At 36.1% G+C, this 16,217-nt stretch overlaps 1 protein-coding gene across 5 annotated transcripts in view; it reads right to left on the bottom strand.

Moving 5' to 3' along the window:
* Positions 1 to 2,025: 2,025 nt before the first annotated feature.
* Positions 2,026 to 16,217, bottom strand: part of ATRX (ATRX chromatin remodeler) — a 284,854-nt gene continuing 270,662 nt past the window's right edge. For 4 of the 5 annotated variants that reach the window (XM_079765243.1, XM_079765244.1, XM_079765245.1 and 1 more), the window contains 5 exons: positions 9,748 to 9,897; positions 8,714 to 8,839; positions 7,924 to 8,019; positions 6,635 to 6,763; positions 2,027 to 5,699 (listed from right to left, as the gene is read on the bottom strand). In XM_079765243.1, the coding sequence (XP_079621369.1) occupies positions 5,421 to 5,699; positions 6,635 to 6,763; positions 7,924 to 8,019; positions 8,714 to 8,839; positions 9,748 to 9,897 (780 nt within the window). In that variant the 3' untranslated portion in view covers positions 2,027 to 5,420. Of the gene's footprint in view, positions 5,700 to 6,634; positions 6,764 to 7,923; positions 8,020 to 8,713; positions 8,840 to 9,747; positions 9,898 to 16,217 lie in introns of all 5 variants that reach the window. The other variant, XM_079765246.1, reaches the window with a different exon arrangement.

Below are 16,217 nucleotides of genomic sequence, written 5' to 3'. Positions count from 1 at the left end.
TGCTTAAAAGTTGACTTTACACAAGGTGATTTATATTTACCTTAATGTTTTGTCATGTATATAACCCAATCAGGCAACCAAAATGAGTCAGATCCTTAAACAAGTTTTTTCATTTTCAGCCCAGTTCAAGGCAGTTAAGAAAACCAAGATCTGGAAGTGCCTCTGGGCAAAGACAAAGGTTACAGCTTGTGGAAGTGGTAATTAGAGCCAATTACAACTTGACTTATCTGCTTTGCCATTAAAATGCCTGTCAGACTTCTCATTTTCTAAACAGAGGGGAAAAAAGGTATAGCTTAGTGGAGGGAGAGAGTTAGCCAAAGGGGAAGGGTTTCTAATTCTGCTCACAAACTTAGTGTGTAACCTTAGACAAACACACTGCCTTTTGTGCTTTGCTCACAGTTAACTCTAACACTTGGAGCTGAAAGGGACAACAGGAAATCACCTGGTCCAGTATTTTGACTTTAAGAAATTAAGGCATTATTATAGTCCCATTTTTCAAACAAGATACGAACAACAATTCAAGTTAACTAGAATGTCTTCTGTCTCCTAAGTGCAATAGGTTTTATTTTGGTCCTTTAGCTTAACTGTCATGAGAATGTAATTATTCTTCTCACTTTTCTCACAGGTGTTGTATACAGGTTAATACAAGACTGTAAAGCACTTTGAAAACACTAAGGGAAGCTTATAAATATAACATTACCAACAGAGATACCAGCACTTGGAATAGATGGGTCTCAAGGAAAAGTAACAGGTATGGATTTAGCCCTTTGAAGAATTAGCTGGAGGAAATAGAATTACATTCAACCTATTTAAAAGGACCAAACTCACTGGCTGCAAATATGTGAGTGTAATTAGGAGTAATGAAATGTTGAGAAGGAACAGGAATGCCACTAATGGATTTATCATTAGATTTGAGAGAGTAATAAAGAGTAGGTAAAATATTCCGTGTGAAATAAAAAATCCTGAACAAAGTGGACTCCTTGGGGAAGGGCAAAAAGAAATAACAGGTTTTTCTTACAACTTAAGAATCCTATACAACCTCTAATGATTTTTTTTTTTTTTTTTTGCTTTTTGTCTTTAAAATGATCTGTAGTCAGTCACTGAATGCCTGGACTCATTATCTTCCTGTCTCCAATCTTTCTTCACTTTGCATTCTAAACCATTCGAATTGCCCCTGCCCAAATCACAATCTTTACCAGCTACTTTGAACACATCAACCGCCTCACAAATCCTTGTTATCCCCCGTATTGAATTACTCTATTTCAAGGCTATCCATCAATCCACTCCAATCTAGTCTCTTTCCTGATCCTTCTCTACCTGTATTCCTTCTTTCAATACTACACTTTCTCTTCATATACCTGAAACAAATCCCATTCTTGCATCTGATAAGTCATCTCTCTTCACCTTTCTTGAAAACCAACTTGTATTTGATGTGAGGGGCTGAGTCTACTTAATAGGTAGGAGCCTATTGGTAGTTATCGGATATGATTAGCTTAGGGAGATTAGAGCTTCCCTCTTCCTTACATGTTTCTATCTGGGAGGAGCAAGGACAGGATGGTCTGGAGCAGAATGTGGAAAAGTGCTGCTGGGTAGAGATTGCTTAGAATATGTGCTAGTTCTAAGTATTAGAGGGTCTGCAGTATTTTAGGATTTGTCTCACCTTTTCATTCAGTTAACACTTTATCTTTAATAAAAGCCTCAATTCATATGCTGTCATCCTTGGTGAACATGTGTAGCAGTCACTATCAGAAAGACAGATACCTTGAGTGAGGGAAGGAAGGATGATTCCCTTAGTTAGCCAAGTAGGCACAATGGTGTCAGGAAGGTTATTCCCAAAAGAGGTGGCAATATTACATTGTACAGTATTACTCTGGAGAGTAAAACTCTTAGATGAGGGGCCATTCTATTATTAGATCCAACGTGAGTGATATGGGCAGAATCTGGTTACCTGGCAGATATTGAGCTTAGAAACAATATGTATTTTGGATTTTAAAATTTTATTCACCTCAATATAACAGCATATATAAAATGTTGCACAGACAAAAAGCATTTCTAAAACCTGGTCACTCCTTTGGGATTGGCACAGAATACAGTTTTGGAAAAAAAAAATCAATGGTAGAAGAATTTCCCTAAGGGTTGATCTGATTTGGAGATAGTCAAAAGTCACTTGAGAATAAGTCTGGTGAAATAAAGTGGGTAATAATCTGAACATAAATTTTAGTGAAATATGGATGTAAAAGGATGACCTCTCTTCCGGTCAGAGTAAGTATCTGTAAGCTTCACAACATGCCACCCTTAAAAGAAATAATGATTACTAAGTAATAGTTTTTAAAGTTTTGTTTGGGGCACAGAAATATGTATCTGATTTTATGATACTAAAGGAAGAACAGGCATAGCTAGGGAAGACTACAACACATTCAGCTTCTTTGGAGGCCAGGTAATAAGGTTTTCCACCAACCTCCTATGGCTTCAGGATAGTAAGCAGCTTTTGTACAGATGTAGATCCTGCTTGACTTAAATGAGTGATGCAGTTCTTGGGAAGCAGAAAGTGGTGCTGGATTACACAAAGACAACCAAAACTAACACAAACACACGTAGGCTTCCTGGTATGTAAATTATTTTTGAGGTTAAAGATCTCCTTTTACAGAATTTATATATAACAAATTTAAAAACCAAACTTCTTGACCTCCCAACATTAAATAACTAAATGTGCAAAAGAACCACCATTAAATATGGCATAAAAAGCTATACATTTTCTATGAAACAATATATGCACAGATTTTCAAAGCTGTGAAAATGCAATAAAGAGCACAACACATTTTGGTCACTTTATTAAATGACATTAAATAGTTTAAGTTTCAACTACTAAACAGCACTTTGAATGGTGAAAACACAGATAGTATTACTGTCATACTTGAATGCTTTTCTTTAAAAACACAATTCCAGTCCTTATATATATTACAAAACAGCCTCAAAGGAAGAAGTGACATCTTTTCTACAGTACTTAAGGTACTCAATACAGAACTGAAAAGCAGTCTAACAGAAACAAAGGCAAGTCTTCACAGCTGTATGATTTCAGCAGCCAAAGCTGGATGATGACTGAAACATTACTATACAACTGGGACAAAACATATACAATATCACAATACTAAGCAAAAATGCTTTACACCCAAAGAAATAAAACAGGTTACAAAATGTGGAGAATTTAGCAGGCAAAACTGTATTACAAGCAACATTTTAAATCGTCATTTTTTAAGCCATTGCAACTATTTAAAACATCTAAAACAAATATAAAACTGAGCCTTTTAGTATCTTATTGATGTGATTTTTGTCTTTAAATATTTTTTAAAGCTTGATTTTATACTCAAAGTACATATTATGTAGCTAAAATGTTAAGTGAGAATAGTGTATGCAAAGTGGTCCAAGTTTTATTTCAAACTCTCGTATTTCCAATTAATTAATCCTTCCATGTATTATTTTTAAGTCATAGTTTCATCATGGTAAAACGGTTTAGAAGGTTGCTTAAATTTTTCACATCTATGTCTTTGAGCAGGTAATCAGACCATGTTGAAAGTTCCCAGGTCTAATAAATCAGGTTTAAAGTATTCTGGACTTGTAGAAATACCGACTGATAACAGTTGTCCAGAGTATACTGTCTTCAAATATTTACCTCATAAATCTTGTCTTTTTTGTTTTTCCTAAAGTAAACACACATCTCCCACCCCCCAATCAATTAAATAAATTTGATTATATGGCTGGTATAATATCCAAATATATGGAATTTGTTAGTGATAATTCATCATGGGAGGTGTGGGGGGGGGGTGGATCCAACAAACCTTACAAGTTTCATAATCACAAACCTAGTGCTCTTGGATGTTTTATCACTAGTTCTTTCAAGATAAAAATGGAAATCTCCTAACTGTCCAAACATCTCAGAAGAGTTTTAGCTAATGTTAAACTCATTCTAATCCAGTGATACCTGGAGCAAATCAATCTTCCACTCAACTTTCTAGAATTCCTTAGCTGTTTCCACTTCCTGTTATATCATCATCTCAAAAATGTTTTGTCATGTTGAGTTGACTCCCATAGTCTAACAATCTTTTTACGAAACTCTAGCAACCAAATTGTACATGAATAAACTTATAGATTATTTTTACAGGTCTGGATAAAGAAAAACAACAATGTAATGATTTTTTAGTAAAACTTCACAAAGGGGTATTACATAATTAATTTGGATCAGAAAATTGCTTCACGGACCTAAAATTTTAAAAAAAATCAAACTGAGACGTAATTTAAGAAAACAGGGAAGTTGGGGGAAAAGAACATGATGAGAGAAAAGAAGACATAGAAACCAGTGATCCTTATCTTTAAAAGGAATTAATTCACAACACTGATAGTACTGGGAATTGTTAAAGCACATTCCTCATGTGAACTTAAAGTCAGCAATGATTCTGCCATTTTGATGTTGTTTATAAAACAGGGTGTGAACTTAACAACCACAATGTCATCCTTAACCTCCTAAAATGCTAGAACTTGATTTTGTTAGACCACATCCCACTGCCAGCAATAGGATGAAGCACTAGCACTGGCACCAAGCAGTTAAGAGATGTGCTTTATATCAGTGCCAGGAGAGAGAAAATTCATGTGTGGGAGATAATCCGCAACCCTGAAATTTTACCAGTAATTATTTCAGTACATATAACTGAAAATAAAAATGGCAGAAAGACTCAAGAAGAAAAAGGAATTCTCTTCTTAGGCTGTACTTAAGGCTGTTTATACAATACTAAGATAACTGCAAGACTCCTCCAAGTTTTAGAGCAGTAGTATTTAAGAATATTGCACACAATTCTGTGTCAAAGATAACCCTTAGTTTCTAACTTTCAGTCACAGACACGATCTAGCAAGAGCCCAGTTTCAGATTTCAGTCAAAAGAACATTAAAACCATTTCAATCACTTTAATCAAGAAATTGATTAAGTACAAAATTATTTTATAACTTGAGGAATCAACTCTAAGAACTCAGCTGTGTGTTTTTATATGTAAAGAATGAATATATAAATCTGTATTCTTTCCTAAATTCATTAATTTCATGACAATTTAATGGTCGCTAAAAGCAGGCATAAAAATTTAGAGAGGAAATCTGTGGAGGTGTTACTGTTATGGAACAACTTGTTTTCACTGAAAACAATTTGAAATATCTTCTGTACTCAATGTGTGTAAGAAGATTCTAGGCAACATCACTGACAAATGTCAGGAAGAAATGGTATGCCCTATTTTTAAAAAATTTTAAACTAATATGGAAGATTGGCATTTAAGGGGACCAAACTATTTATACAGTTGAGTTCTGTTAAGTCATTGATTCCTAAAAAAATAAAAGATCTTTCTATGATTTTAACAATCCTTTAAGCTTTTAGTGCAAAATCACATTGATTTCCCTTGGGAAGGTCCTGGATTTTTGCTTCTGATTGGGGGTGGTGCACGCTGTAATGGTGGTGGCTGCATACCACCAGCCATTGACTGATACATTCCTCTCATATCAATCTGCTGGTAGTTAGAAGGATTCATGATTAAATTTGGAGGCTTTGGCATCATGAGGTGACCTAGTGTTGCTTGTTGATAAGTCATTTGTTGCTGTTGCTGCTGATTGTACTGCTGCTGGAGCCTTCGGTTCATAAGTATTCGCTGAACACAGCTTATTAACTGAAGAGAGAAAAGGGAGCTGTTACAAGTGTATGACCTGTCTCAAAGAGGCAAGTATCAAGTTTTGGGTTAAAATCAATTTGTTAGGGGGTACCATACCAAAAGGAAAACACATTATTGTTATCACCATTACTAATTTGATGGCATTCACAGGACCATTACTGTAGAAACCAGTTAGTAACACCATTTAGGGCTAAATTCTCCTAATGACTTAACTATTGTATTGCAAGCAGCATTTAGGTTAGTTACCATAGTAACCTGTCTTGCACTGTGATTAGTCTCAAGTGTTAGTTACAGCACTTTTTGTCAAGTCTCCTTTCTTTGTCATTCTTTTGAATATTTCACATTACGACATATAAATAAACATTTTAGTGACAGAAACCAAAGAGAAAAAGTGCTCACAGTAGGAATAATTCCTACCTGGAATGTCTGAAATTTCCTAACAGAATTTAAAACCACACAACTCTACAGTGTTTTCTGAGTAAAATTCAAGCCACAGAAATTGATTCTCTGGTGTCAAGAGTTGAAATTTCCCAGTGCAAGGCAGGTGGCTAGCAAAGGACTGCTGGGTAAGATGATCAAGGATCCTGGAATCTGCCATATATATTTTTTAAAAAAACAAAGCAACATTTTACTTTTGTTATGATAAAATAATGCTATAAAAATTCCTTTTAAGATGTCCAGGATATATAAAAAATAAAATTATATGGATGACAGCATATATAAACTTCAAGGGAACTCATTTGGGAAGATAGTGCTCCTTTGAAACAAAAGATATTGCCTTTTCTTGACATTACTAGGTTTTTTTGACAAAATTTCTTCCAGAAATTACCATGTCCATCTGTCCATATGAGGGATTACATAGATGTCACACAAACGCCTTATTATAAATTAAAGAAAATTAAACATAACCAAGAGATACTCAGAATTCTTACCATCTGTTGTTTTGTCAATACATCATTGTAGATTGCTTCTCTTCGTTTAACATCAAGCTCCTGGCTGGCTTGTCTACTCAATGCTAATGCCTGTACTTGGGCCTCTGAGAGATTCATGTTTTCCTTCCACTAAAAGAAAAAGTTTCTATTTACTCCTGTTGCAGTAGAACTGAGGAAAAATAATTAAACTACTTGAAGATATTCAGGGTCTTTCAAGTTTTTTCTCTCCTTTCCTTTATTCTGCTTAAAAGAAAACAACATTGCTAAGTGCCCAAAAAAACTGTAAGTACATAAAGGAATAGTATGCAGCTGTGAAAAAGAAGGATCTCTTACCCTTTGAAAGAGCATGGAGGGACCTGGAGATTATTATGCTAAGTGAATAAGCCAGTCAGAGAAAGACAAGTGTTACATGATGTAACTTTATATGTGGAATCTAATGAACACAATAAACTGATGAATAAAACAGTACCAGAGACATGGAAACAAGGAACAGACTGACGAATCTTAGAGGGAAGGGAGGAAGGAGAGTGGGAAGAGATTAACCAAAGAACTTATATGCATATATGCTTGCCCCTGAACATAGACAATCGGTAGTGAAGGCCTAGGGCAGTGATGGGCAACCTTTTGAGCTTGGTGTGTCAAACTTCATCAAAAAACTGAGCATAACTCGGGTAGTGTGTCACTTTGAGGAAAAAACATTATTTTGCAAATGTTTCATCCTCAGGAGCAGCAAATGTTTCATCCTCGGCATGCGGCCACCTCAGCGGCCGCATGTCATCAGAAATGGTTACGCGTGTCAGTGCTGACACACGTGTCATAGTTTCGCCATCACTGGAGGGCGAGGTGAGAACTGGGCGGTGGGGGACAAAGGGGAAATAAAGGGGGGCATCTGTAATACTATCATCATACATTTTTTAAAAAGCAGGGTACTAAGTTTTCCACTATTGTACAAAGGTTGGCTATCTCTGCAATAAAACTGTATTTAATTTGTGAAGCTGGTCATAAAAACATGTTTATGTAAACAATGCTTACATTTCTATGATTGATTGACTTCCTAATTTTTAGATTTCAGCCACTTCTCTTTTGTGCCAACATCTAGGTAAAACTGCTAAATTATACCTTGTCACTATTAATCAGTTTACTAGTGTCTTACTATTGCGAATCAAGTTATACAAATTATGCTCCTTTCCCCACAGAAATAGAGAAACAAACAATTAAAAATTGAAACAAATGGTGGGGGAAATAACACAAATTTCAAGTTGGAGTAAGACAATTGCCAATTAACTTACTACAGCTGAAATTATATCTTCAAGAGGCTGAATCCTCACTGCTGCCATACTGTTTGTTGCTTCCACAACTTTTTCTCTTCCTTGATTTATGAGGTCCTAGAAGAATGTAAGAAATAAGTTAGTTTTAAAGTATAGAATTGCCAATTTATAGAATTGAAAAGAACAGCAAACTTCAGCATCAATAAAGTGGAATAAAACTCATCAGTGAAGGTCTTGTTAGGAAGATAAAAGTTTGGGTTTTATTGAACCAATAATTTAATAATTTAAATGACTCCGTAAGCACATTTTAAAAAGGAAACCACAGATTCCATTAAGTTATTACATTATTGGTATAATAACATCTAATCTTTCTTAGTTACTTCATAATTGATTCTAGTTTTAAGTCAATTATTTCATAATACTGGGCATTATCATATACTTAGTGTTGCATCTACATGGCATTAGTGTAAATCTATGTGTGCATTTATCCTACTTTCAAACATTAAACAAGTGATTTGTTTATTCAAAATATTTTATAACTGAAGAAAGTGCTATTTCCCTACTCAGTCATCTACCCCACTTAAATAAAATAATTCAAACTACATTAAATCAGGGCCTGATTCCCTTGTGCTCTAAACCACATTTTACTACACTATGCTGGGTCAAAAAGGTCAACAAATAAAATTTTCTTGGTCTATTCAGAAGTAATCTTTTGGAGAATGTGATATTCCTGCATAGGGAACCCTCAACAACAGGGCACTTGAAATTGCTTTTAATTCAAGTTAAACTACTTTTGTACTTCACAACTTACCTCCAGCTGTTGATTACTCATTGCTGACAGGGCTCCCAAATTGAAAGGAATATAAGGAGTTTGAGAGTTGAAACTGACAGGGGGAAAATTGGTCCCAGTTGGTATGTTGAAACGCATGGTCAGTCCCTAAAAACAAAAAATTATGCGCTTATCCACACTGTGATTTAAAACTTGAAATTCTACATCACCTACTGGTTTAGAAAAGAATCAATATTCTCAGATTTAGGAAATTATTAACACTCTTCCACACACAAACAAAACACCCTTTTCATCCAAAACCAAGATCTTATTACACAGAAAGCTTTAACCCCTAAAGGTGTACCCTTTTTCTGATAATTCCCAAAGAATGGAGCAACTAATAATTCTGATGAGACTCCTAACATCACATTAACATTAAAGAAGTTTGGTACAATGAGTTAGGAGTTTAAAGAGAATTCATGTATTAGGATAAGGTTTCCCATGCTCAGGCACATTTTTGCTCAAGTGGGTTGGTGGAACTATTTTTTTTTTCTTCAAGGCCGCCAAAAATTTTGGTTGCCTCCCCCCAAAAAAAATTGGGAGAGAGAGAAACATGGTGGAACTATTTTAAATGAAGTTGCTACTGGAGAATGACATTAATGTCCAATCATGAAATATTTTTGTGTTCTGATACACATTCAATCAAAATTTAGATTTGATAACACACATGCTAAAACAATGTTTATTCTTTCCTACCTCCAAACTCTAAGCTCCTGTATGTCTGTTACTACAATGAGGGTGTTGATTGGAGTTAAGTGATGCTAAATATATACCTTTCCACTAATCGCTCAATTCAGCAAGTGCTAAGCAGAAATGGGGTTAATACTCTTTAAGTGGAAAATATTTCCTTCTCTCCTCTCTTCCCACTCTACCACCAAAGGCAGCCAATGCCTGTAAACAGACTCTGATATCTGGGACTTCGTTCCTGAAGACTCACCTATTCCAAAAGTGATCTTTTCTTCCTCAATGCTCTTTCAAATTACTAACAAAAACCAAAAAGCATTTCAAATATATACCTTCTTCTCTGCTTCATACTCAGCCCAAGCTGCTTTTCTTTCTTCTTCAGTCAACTCTTCTTCTTCTTTGTGGTCCAAAAGAGAATCATGCTCATGATATCCTACAATGTGTTCTTTATGTATTTGAAGAAGTTCTGCAAGTATGGTGTCCTGTTTAAAGGGGTTGAAATAATAGAATTATTTCCTCCCTCTGGATCATATTTGGTGTACTGTTAGACTAGAAATTAGAATGTGGCTGTTATACATATTTCTGATATATATGATAAATTACCTAGAAAATAGTTGCTAAACATGCAAAACCAGCCTCTTATGTAAGAATTTCACATTTATATAGCATATTTTAGGGAGTCGATTTTTTAATGACTAATTTTCAGAGTTCAAGGGTTTTTCTCCAACTTTTAATTTTTATTTATTTATTTTTTAAGGAAGAGACGAAAGGAGAGGGAGAGAGAGAAACACCAATGAGAGAGAGAAACATCTATCTGCTGCCTCTTGCATGTCCACTATTGGGGATTGAGCCAGTAACCTGGGCACGTGCCTTGACAGAGAATCGAACCAGTGACCTCTTGGTGCATGGGAATTGTCCAACTGGGCCACACTGGCCAGGGCACTTTTTTCCTAAATCTTTCACACGTATTTTGTGCTTTGTTCTAAGTTCATAATAAATGCTAACACAAGTCTTAGGAAATCAGAAATTACATTGGGTGCTTGTGTTAAAAATCATGGCTACTCCTATTTATACATTATTTAGCAACTTTATTTTCACAGTCACTTTAGCTATCAACTACTATGCTAACAAAAAACAAATCTAAATTAAACAGCTACAAAACAGTTTAACTGGAACATATAGTCCTTATATTTCAATTGTAGGAAAGTAAAATATAAATTGCACTGTTAAAGACACACTGACATACATTGTTTATCAATTTATTATAATAGTGCCTTTTCTCAAAGTCACAGTGTTTCTTAAGTCAGTCTTTTAAAGTTAAAAAAATTAAAAGCTTAAAAATTGAGATCATTTATACATTCAGTGAGAACACCAAACTTGTGCTCTGTGATTATGATTATGATCATAATCTCATAATTATGATTATGAGAGAGACACACACAAAGAGAGACTGGGTAGAGGGGAATGTGTTACTTACTAATAAAAACAATTTAATATTCACAAGTTGTTTATTAAGAAATCACAGATGAAAACTTGAATATATAAAAGGCAAATCAATTCACTTCACAAAATGATTTTCCACAGCTTCTAACAGCAAGTTCCCTTAGAACAGGGGTCCTCAAACTTTTTAAACAGGGGGCCAGTTCACTGTCCCTCAGACCATTGGAGGGCCGAACTATAGTTTAAAAAAAAAAACTATGAACAAATTCCTATGCACACTGCACATATCTTATTTTGAAGTAAAAAAACAAAACGGCAAAAATACCCGCATGTGGCCCACGGGCCATAGTTTGAGGACGCCTGCCTTAGAACATACTTTCTAAATTGTGAATTTAGTGAAGGAACATAAATAATTACTGGCCAAAGGAAAGTATAGGGAAGTTTATAGAAAATTAAATTTAATGTGTATCTAGTAATCCTTATTGTCCCCATAAATTTTAGCATAGACAAAGCCCACAGTTGTAAATAATTTTATGTTCATATCTTTAACCACACCTAGAGTATAGGGTCCAACACATGGTAGGAAATCAAATGTCTGTTAAATAACTCAAGATGAAAATTTTAAATCATAAGGCCCTAAGTTTTTTTCTGTAAAACAGCAAATGCTGACACTAATTCCAAATATTCTGACATTTGATCTCATGTAAACAACTTTTTTTAAAAAAATATATTTTATTGATTTTTTACAGAGAGGAAGAGAGAGGGATAGAGAGTTAGAAACATCGATGAGAGAGAAACATCGATCAGCTGCCTCCTACACACCCCCTACTGGGGATGTGCCCGCAACCAAGGTACATGCCCTTGACCGGAATCGAACCTGGGACCCTTGAGTCCGCAGGCCGACGCTCTATCCACTGAGCCAAACCGGTCTTGGCTAAACAACTTTTTATCTTGCTACCTCAATAAGTACCTGAAATAATTACTTCATAATTTCATGAATGGATTTTCTTAATGGATACTGCTGTTAATTTAGACTTTATAATTGATTTTGCTGTGCATGTGCTATTTCTTTTATTGAAAATAGAAAACATTAAAAGACAGTACAAATGAGAGAGCTCAAGAAAATCTACTGGTGGGATACATATATGTTAACAGATTTAGATCTTTTGGAATGTTAACTAAACATTTCTATCCTATACCAGTGTAGAAATCTGCCATCAAAGCTGACTTCTCTGGCCTATACCATATAGAACAGGCTTTATCATCACTAGACAGACCTCCAAAGTTCAGAGTTACTGACCAGGAAGGCACAGAGATAGGCCAGTCTGAACTAAATTCCTTGAAAAAATAATGCTTCTTTAGACATGTGTCTCCCATGCTTACTTCCCCAAGCATAACAACAACAACAAAAAAAGGTATATAATAAAACCAGATAACATTGCCAAATACAATTAGTAAATCAGCTGTTCTACAAAATACTAAATAAATTACAAGGTAGAAATGTTCTAAGAATAATCCCTACTTTTACTTCTGTTTGGCAATGTGATATTCTTAAACATAGTAAAAAATCATTTCTCTAAGAAAGCAACCTGAAGGAAAGACCAAGAGAACTGTGCTAGAAACTGACTTTATTTTCAGCTATGCTACTGATTCTCTCTGTAACACTGGATAATAACTTAGTCTAGCTACGACTGTAAGTTAAATATGAAATACTCTTTGCACACATGTGTAACAGAATGACTGAGAATAGCAGAAATAACTCATATATACCCTTTTAAAATAAGGACTAGCTGAGACTAGAAGCTAAGTTTCCTGACTCCTATCCAGTGATCATCTATACCAGTGATGGCGAACCTATGACACGCGTGTCAGCACTGACACGCGTAGCCATTTCTGATGACACTGGTGCATGCCGAGGATGAAACATTTGCGAAATAATGTTTTTTCCTCAAAGTGACACACTACCCGAGTTATGCTCAGTTTTTTGGCGAAGTTTGACACACCAAGCTCAAAAGGTTGCCCATCACTGATCTATACTAATAAAAGGGCAATATGCTAATTAGACCCAACATCTTCCGGATATCCATCCGGACATCCATCCAGACAAAGCCTCGGTGGTGGAGACTGAGGCAGAGGCAGTTAGGGGTGGTCAGGCCAGCAGGGGAGGGCAGTTAGGGGTGATCAGGCCAGCAGGCAGAGGCGGCTAGGGATTAGGCCAGCAGGCAGGGGAGCAGTTAGGGGCGATCAGGCCAGCAGGGGAGCAATTAGGGGCAATCAGTCCAGCAGGCAGAGGTGGTTAGGGGTGATCAGGCAGGCAGGCAGAGAGGTTAGGGGCAATCAGGCAAGCAGAGGTGGTTAGGGATGATCAGGCAGGCAGGCAGGTGAGCGGTTAGGAGCCAGTGGTCCCGGATTGCCAGAGGAATGTCCGAGGGATCACAGATTGGAGAGGGTGCAGGTTGGGCTGAGGGACCCTGCCCCCCCTGTGCATGAATTTCATGCACCAGGCCTCTAGTCTTATATAATAAAAGCCTAATATGCTAAGTGTCTGGTCATCTGTTCCAACCAATCAAAGTGTAATATGCTAAGGCCGCTCAACCGCTCGCTATGATGTGCACTGACCACCAGGGGGCAGACGATCCAACCAGTAAGTTAGCTTGCTGTTGGGGTCTGGCCGATCAGGACTGAGAGAGACAGGCTGGACATGCCCTGGAGCCCTCCTATGGTCCCTCCCCAGCTGGCCAACCTCCCATGTCCCTCCCTGGACCTGATCGTGCACTGGTGGGGTCCCTCGGCCTGGCCTGCACCCTGTTGCAATCCGGGACTCCTCGGGCATGTTGGAGAGCTGGTTTAGTTCTATCATACTATAAAGAATGCCTGTTTTGTTGAGGCATAGTTCTTCCGTTTCCCAGATCTGTTCTCTGAGATAAAAAAGATAATCCCCTGGAGGATTCTGGGTGAGGTAGAAACCTAAGTAGGTCTTTTCTAAAAAATTACTTTTAACACTTTTGTACTTTTTGAAGTTTTTTTTTTAAGAAGCATATGGTCCTTTTTAATTTTTAATTAAAGAAAATATAAAAACTGAAACAAATACAATTCTCACACACAAACTTGTGAAAGGCCAGCTCATGCTTAGCCTAAATCTGACATGACTATTTTACCATATTCATCTTCAAGAGATATTCGCCTTAGGAAATCCCATTTCTAAAACCTTTTAATATCGTCTCCCCATCAATACCAGATTTAAGATCTATCCTATCTAGTCAACCATGATTACCTAATTAAGGTCAGATTGCACTGTCTTTCTTTTGACTTATAGTCAACTAAAATGCCAATAAGTGAGAGGAAAAGTGTATGTGACTTCGTTTGGATCATTAAAAAATGTTGGATCATGCCTGGCGGGCATGACTCATTGGTTGAGCATCGACCAATGAACCAGGAGGTCACTGTTTCGATTCCCAGTCAGAGCACATGCCCGGATTGCCGGCTCGATCCCACATGATCCCCAGTGTGGGACATGCAGGAGGCAGCCGATCCATGCTTCTCTCTCATTATTGATGTTTCTCTCTCTCTCACCCTCTCCCTTCCTCTCTGAAATCAATAAAAGTATTTTAAAAAAATGTTGGATCCTTTTCCTAAACATTACTTCCCTTCAAACATCAAATCAAAAAACCATTCATATTGCTTCTACTGGCTACAACACTCACTTCTTTTCAAAGAAAAAAAAAACTTTAATGAAAACAATGCTCATATTCTAATATAAAACCTAGAGATAACTACTGGTAACATTTGTTGTATATATTCCTCCACACATTTACACTTACACACAAACACACACACTTTTACATAAAAATGGAATTATACTTTACATTTTAGAAATCTTTTCTGCCTTCATATCTTTCCATGGACATCATTATACCTCAAATACATCCTTCATCAATATTATTAAAGACATTTAACAATAAATATTATTAAAGACATTTAACAATAAGGTATTATGTCGATATACTTTATCATCTACCTAATTTTTTTCTCTTACTTAAGAGTTTATTAAAACATTTAGGCCACTTTTTAAAAATTAGCAATGAAACAGGGTAATGGATACATTTTAATGTATTTCAACCACTAGTTTGTACAATAATTATGCCGATAATTCTCAAGGACTTAGACAAGTATGTTTACCACAATTTTCATTTTAACAAAGGAAAGACACTACATGTACATTAACTGACTTTTATAGGAACACAATTCATTTATATAGTTCAGAAGCAGGAAAGCAGAAAGTTTTCTTTCCTTCAGAGTACTGCATGAAGCACACATAAGAGAAAGAAAATACAGGATTTCTGAAACAAACTCCTTCTACATCTTTTCCCTTTTAAATTAATTGCAGCATACTGTCAGTACAAGAAACAGATGATGTGATTAAGAAGGCAAAAAAGTATTTGTAACAGGATCCTCCAAATATTTCTTTGGGAAAAAGTTTTGCAAAGTCAAGAGTGAGTTACAAAAGTTAATAAAGAAAAATTTCATCCCAATATACAATACAATCAGTGGAGAGGTTTTTTGTTTTTTCCCCTTGAAGCCTGCATTTATATTAGTTGCTATAGTAACACTATTATTGAAAACAATACTGGGACAGAATCTATAATCACTAGGCCAACAGTCATCAAAATGAGGTTTAAATTACATCCAAATGTGTACCTTTACTTTTCTTTGTCTAAACTTTATTTTTCCTTAAATAAGTGAGAAGGCTTACAAACTGGGAAAAGCATGGGCTATATTCCACCTAACAACCTAAATTAGTTTAAGCTTTAAAAATGACTAGTTCAATTAATAAAACAAAGTTAATGATAAATTAAAAGTTAAAGTTAATTTATTTAGAAGTTTAAAGTATTTGGCAAGCTGACAAAAATTCCTATCTAATTAATTCTGAAATTCAACCTTGAAAATAAAATTTTTAAAAAACAATCAAGGGTTTGCCTGGGGAAGGGGGTGGGGGTTCACCATGTTTCAAAAATATTTTGCTTGCCATCACTTTGAATTTGAGTTCTATAATATCTGGAAACAAAACGTCACTAGAATACTTAAGTGCCATAGGACACATTAAAAAAGGTATGAAAAATTCCTTTTATTATCTAAACTAGGGGCCTGGTGCACAAAATTTGTGAAGGGGGGGTGGCGGCAGGTAGGGGGAGTCCCTCAGCCCAGCTTGCACCCTCTCACAATCTGGGACCCCTCAGAGGATGTCCAACTGCTCTGCAGGATCAGGCCTAAACTGGCAGTCAGACATTCCTCTTGCAATCTGAGACCTCTGGCTCCTAACCGCTCACCTGCCTGCCTGCCTGATTGCCCCTAACCCCTCTGG

This window comes from Cnephaeus nilssonii, assembly GCF_951640355.1.
Source record: "Cnephaeus nilssonii genome assembly, chromosome: X".
NCBI lineage: Eukaryota > Metazoa > Chordata > Mammalia > Chiroptera > Vespertilionidae > Cnephaeus > Cnephaeus nilssonii.
This window is presented reverse-complemented; position numbering and strand designations above follow the sequence as displayed.